The sequence below is a fragment of the Miscanthus floridulus genome, chromosome 14, assembly GCF_019320115.1.
Source record: "Miscanthus floridulus cultivar M001 chromosome 14, ASM1932011v1, whole genome shotgun sequence".
Taxonomy (NCBI): domain Eukaryota; kingdom Viridiplantae; phylum Streptophyta; class Magnoliopsida; order Poales; family Poaceae; genus Miscanthus; species Miscanthus floridulus.
Window position 1 is genome coordinate 67,314,618 of NC_089593.1, and position 5,757 is coordinate 67,320,374.

Below are 5,757 nucleotides of genomic sequence, written 5' to 3' on the forward strand. Positions count from 1 at the left end.
AAAGGGACATTGTCCCAGAATGTTATGTTCGCTTGTGACTTTGATCTCAAATTCACTTTCATCTCTTGTGGGTGGGAAGGATCTGCGTCTGATGCAGGAGTCCTACGTTCTGCTCTTACGAAGGGGTTTCATGTACCGCCAGGGAAATTCTACCTCATAGATGGCGGATATGCTAACACTCCATCATTCATAGCACCGTACCGAGGAGTTAGGTACCACCTTGGCGAGTTTAGAAGGCGTGGATCATCGCAGAGAAATGAGTATGCAAACTACAAGGAGTTGTTCATCGGCATGCACAACTTCGAAATCATATTGAAAGGGCATTTGGGGTGTTGAAAAAGCGGTTTCCAATTCTAAAAGTGGGAACACACTATCCAATTGAGACTCAGATCAAGATTCCTGTAGCAGCAGCGATATTTCACAATATAATTAGAGCGCACAATGGGCAAGATAATTGGCTAGATTACCAACCACAATATATCAATCCAACCACTTTTGTTGATATGCCGAAGGGGGATAACAGTTATCCAAGTGAGATAGAATCGAGTGATGGCAACACATTACGAGATCAAATCGCGCAAGCGATGTGCGCTACCTATAATAATTAGATGGTAATTTGGAGCATTGTTCATCATTTTCAGCATTTTACCTTACATTTATATTTCTAGAATTTTAGCTTATATTTATCTTTCACCATTTTTCAGCAATGTCAATGTCCCAGGGTACAAGGGCTGCATGGAGCTACACATATGAGAAAGGGTTGGTGGATGTAATGAAAGAGCATGTCAATATCCCAAGTATAGGGCGCAAAATGGCTGGACAACAGATGGTTGGAGAAATATCGCTAAACGGTTCAATGAAACCTTCCCTTTAGCTCATTTTTCAAAACAACAAATGCAAGAGAAGGAGAATGTGTTGAAAGGAAACTATAGGATAGTTAGAGATGCCAGAAAATAGAGTGGTGTTGGTTGGAATGAGACATTAAGCATGTTAATTGCCGAACCAAAGAAATGGGAAGACCTAATTGAGGTTAGTCACTTTCTGTCAATTTTATAGTATTGTGTTTTCACTATTTTATTAAGAAGCTAACCAAAATGTTGCTTTGTTGCATTTAATAGAAGAATCCCAAAGTCAGTAAGTTCCAAAAGAAGCCACTTCCTCTTTATGAACACCTGGCATCATTGTATGCAGGTAATTTTTCTTTGTTTGCTCATGAATACAGTTTTTGTGGTGCAATATTCATGAGCTAGTTGTATCGTAAATCTGAATTTTTGTACAAGTGTGCTCTTTATTTTATTCAGCTCATATGTGCTGCAGTAAGAGTATTCTGAACTGTCATGAATTTTTGTACAAGTGTGCTCTTTATTTTATTCAGCTCATGAGTCTAAAAGAACAACTATGTTTATTTGGTGGTCTGAGTTCAGGGAACCACAATTTTGTCTATCATTATGGCCTTACCATTTGTTTGCTCTGTTTCTTAAATGAACATGTGCCTATTGTGCTGAATAACTTTGAATAATACCTAAGAGTGTATCTCTGATGTGTATTAATAGGAAGTGTAGCCACTGGAGATTTGAATTTTACATCAACCGAGCCACCTAACATGATAGCACAACCTCCAATTGAAAGAAGTCACTCTGAGCAAAGTACACAGAACACGGCTGCTGGCTCTGATTCTGTTGGCATCAATTTTGGTACAAAAACATTTTTCTCAAATTGAGGGCCCAGAAGTGCAATCTGTACCACCCTATCTCAATCTAGAGGAGCAAGAAAGTGCTAGTGGAAATAAACGCAAGCAAAGTCAAATGGCAGCTAAACTCGGCGAATTCATAGACTTGAGAAAGATCCAGATGGAGAAAAATCAGGAAAAACTAGATGAGAAGAAGAAAAAAGAGGATGACTATTCTGTAGAAAAGTGCATTGCTGTTGTGGATAGCATAGAAGACCTAACTATTGAGCAGAAGGCAGATGCTAATGAGCTCTTTCAATCTGAGATGAATCGATAGATATTTACGATGACAAAAAATCCAGCTGTTCGACTAGTTTGGCTAAAGAAAAAAAATTCACAGGTATGTTTGCTTGTCTTAGTTTTCTCCTCTTCTTCTAGCATTAGAGACTGCTATAGTGTTCATCTGATGTTGTGGATATTTATGATGACCTGAGTGTTTATCTGAATGGATGCCTCTAATTTGATCATTGGAGACTGTTGTAGTGTTCATCTACTGTAGTGTTATGTGTGAATGTTTATCTGCTGAATGAATGAATGTTTATCTACTGTAGTGTTCATCTGCTGAATGACCTACTGAACATGTATGAATGTTTATCTGAACGTGACCTGTTGTAGTGTTAGAACATGACCTGGAGTGTTAGAGAGAGTATGGCAAGAGTATATGGAAATGCAGTGGTAAATAAATTCAGAGTTTAGATAAGTTGCACTATGTGAAAAAGAAATCCCAAGTACTTCTTTTCGTCAGTCGTCCTGCTTTGTTTGGTTTTTTTCTCTGTTCATCTCATTGCTAAGTTACTAATTACACTAATTCCACTGATGTTACATGTTTTTTTGCTGCAGAATTAGACCTGAAATGTCTACCTGCCTCGTCTTGTGTGTTCATCTCTTTGCTGCTAGCACTGGACACAAAGGAGTAGAGGGTAGCTAGCTAAGATTGAATTTTTAATTTGTGTTCGTGTTCCATGATGAATACAACTGTATTATTTCGACTTTGGAGCTGTACTTCGACAATAGGTGCAGATTCAAGCTTCTTTGAGAACTATCTTGCTTTGTGCTAAATTACCTATGCAATTATGCTGTAATTTTGGAGCCGTAATCTCTATAGGAGCTGTAATTTTGAAGCCGTAATCTCTATTGGAACTGTATTATTACTACTTGAATTTTGGTCTACATTTGAGCTATACTTGTTCACAAATCAACCATGATTTGTATTATTTATGTAGATCTCTTATTTTTCATGTTATCTGACTTTCCTTCATTTTATATTAAAAAATTAATGATTTTTGGGTTTTTTTTATTTGATGATTACTACTTATGTCTATTATTTTCCTGATTTGTTGTTGATTTTTTTTTCTGAGTTTTTATCCGATTCCAACAATTCTTGAAGCACCAGCCTAGACCAATAGCCTCAGGCGCACAGCACCAGGCAGCAGAGGCGGAGGGGAGTGAAGCAGGCAGCAGAGGCAGAGGGGGAGTGAAGCCACGGGAGGGAAAACCAAATGGAAAAGGGGTTAGGGGAGGGAAACAACAGGGTTTGATGAGTCCAGTGAAATCCCTCTCTGGGCCTGTTTCTCTGGGCGTGGCTTCCCCCTGCATCCAAAGGAGGCCTAAGGTCAGACACCATTCTGAGAACTCTAGTGGCGTGGCAGGTTTTCAAGTAACCGCTACTACTCCGAAGCAAAAAAAGATTCTCTCTCTCTCTCTCTCTCTCTCTATCGTGTTCCTTCACAGTTCACACACCCGACCGTTGCTGTTGGCGCCATCGCCAGGAGCTCACCGAAAAAAGTAGAAGAGGCAGAGTGATGTCCTCTTGGAGGCACCTCGAGCGCTGCTGCCCTTAGCAGCTGCAGAACAACAGGTCCAGGAGCTTCGGCTGCCGCGGCGGCAACAAGAACTGTTGGAGCCGCGAGCTGGAGGACGAGATGCGCGGCCTCCCATCCACGCCTAGCTCCGGATGCCGGTCACACACTTTTCATCACCGTCGGTCCATGTGCAGGTGGAGGTTGGCTTCGATTCAGCAGGAGGAGAAGTCGATTCTAGAGATGCTAGCTCCGATTCCGACTAGGGTTAGCTGCGTGCTATGGTGAGTCATGTCTTAACATGCATCTAATCTAAACCATATACGTTGTACATCACGTAACAAAATGCTGTGCCAAAATGCGGCCCCGTCTTAAAGTGAACTTTTCGCTTGTACATATATATATGGTCCACACATAGGAGAAACATTAACCATGCCTTCCGAAGCCAACAGGCCTACGACGAAGTCGAGAAAAGCTGCACGCGACGGGCCCCCTTCCGACAGCGCCTCGGCCGCTCGGTCCCTCGCCGCCGCCGCGCGCTCCCTGAGCGCCCGCGCGCCGTCGGAGTCCTCCATCACCCACCTCACCTTCGCCTCCACCTCTTCAGCCGTCACCACGTCGTCGTCGTCCCTCCTCCTCATCTCCACCCCTAGCTTCATCTCCTCCACGATCCGCACCTTGTTCATCTTCTGCTCCGCGTACAGCGGCCAACACAGAAGCGGCAGCCCCGCCACGACGCCCTCCAGCGTCGAGTTCCACCCGCAGTGCGTCACGAACGCGCCGGCCGCCCTGTGGCGCAGCACGTCCACCTGCGGCGCCCAGTTCTTGACGACGAACCCCCTGTCCTCGTTGCGCTCCTGGAACCCGGCCGGGAGCAGCGCGCCCACGTCGTCGGCGGGTGCTTCGCCGGGAGGGCTCCGCACGACCCAGAGGAACCTCTGCCCGGACCTCTCCAGACCCACGGCGATCTCCTCCAGCTGCTTCTTGGGGAACGTGCCCATGCTCCCGAAGCAGAGGAACACGACGCTGCGGTCCGGCTGCGCGTCCAGCCAGCGGAGGCAGTCGTGGTCCGTGTCGCCGCCGGGCGAGACCAGAGGCCCGACGCAGTAGACCGGCGGCGTGGGGCGGTCCGGCTCGCACAGCCCGTCCCGGAGCGCCCGCATCGCGCGCGGCTCCAGCGACTCGAAGGAGTTGATGAGGATGCCGCGGGCGTCCGGCATCCGGGCAGCCACGCCGATGATGCCCTTGCACGCCTCGCCGTCGTCCGCCAGCCCCTGCGGCAGGTCCGCGAATCTCAGCGGAGGAACGCCCGGGAACGACAGGACGGCGGACTCGCCGAGCGCCGCGAAGCTCGTGCCCACGCTGGCGCGCATGGCGGGGAGGCCGAGGAAGCAGGCGAGGCCGGCGGCGCCCGAGGGGAAGAAGAAGTAGGCGGGCAGGCCGAGCTCGTCCGCGACGTCGAGCGCGTCGGCGCAGAACATGTCGAGGACGATCGCCTGCACGCGGCGCGACGCCGTCGACAGCGTGCGGAGGAAGTCGCGGAGCGGCGCGTTCGTGGCGCGGAGGAAGCGGAGCATCCGGGCCAAGGGGTCCTCAGGCTCGGCGTCGTCGCCGGACTCGCCGCCGTCGGATACCGGTGGGGGAAGCACGTGCAAGACGACGGAGGTGTTGGAGGCCTTGGCGCGCGCGACCGTGGCGGCGAAGCCGTTCGCGTAGACGGGCGGCTCGAAGACCACGATGGCAACGTCGACCTGCTGGTCTCCGGCGTGGAGGAGGAACGCCCTGGCCAGCTCGAGCATCGGCGCGAGGTGGCCGACGCCGACGCCCGGGTACAGCACCACCGTCTTCTTCTCCATGGCTCGGCTGACGACAACTCACTCAATTGCTAGCTGCGCACCAGCAGGCAGCACTGCCCGCATCTTTCTGGAGTCTGGTTCTGGGACAGCATCGGAGTATATGCACACGGCGACACGAGCATGCTGCCACTACGGTCATTCTCTCGAGGATAGTGAAGGGAAGGGATGAAGCAGAGACACGAAAACTTACAACTCCTTGTTTTTAATAAAAAAAATAAATAAATTTTGACTGGCCATGAGATTTAGTACCTATTCTACTTATTTATATCTGAAAAAAAAATTGAAGGGCTTGTCTATGGCCTAGAAGGATGCTTCTGGCCCAGCCAGCATGGCACCATATTCTTTTTTTTTTCTTTTTTTATATTTTCAAATT

General features: G+C 48.3%; 1 protein-coding gene and 1 pseudogene across 1 annotated transcript; one reads left to right on the forward strand and one right to left on the reverse strand.

The window, feature by feature from the left end:
* Positions 1-706: 706 nt before the first annotated feature.
* Positions 707-2,298, forward strand: LOC136503632 (L10-interacting MYB domain-containing protein-like; annotated as a pseudogene).
* Positions 2,299-3,874: 1,576 nt separating this feature from the next.
* On the reverse strand, positions 3,875-5,541 carry LOC136504692 (UDP-glycosyltransferase 88B1-like). Its single transcript, XM_066499663.1, has one exon. It carries the CDS (start codon positions 5,382-5,384, stop codon positions 3,900-3,902), a length of 1,485 nt encoding a protein of 494 aa, XP_066355760.1. The 5' UTR covers positions 5,385-5,541; the 3' UTR covers positions 3,875-3,899.
* Between the last annotated feature and the right edge of the window lie 216 nt (positions 5,542-5,757).

Bases quoted from the DNA above. Each gene is read 5' to 3' on its own strand.
- LOC136504692 (XM_066499663.1), bottom strand. From the start codon at position 5,384: ATGGAGAAGAAGACGGTGGTGCTGTACCCGGGCGTCGGCGTCGGCCAC.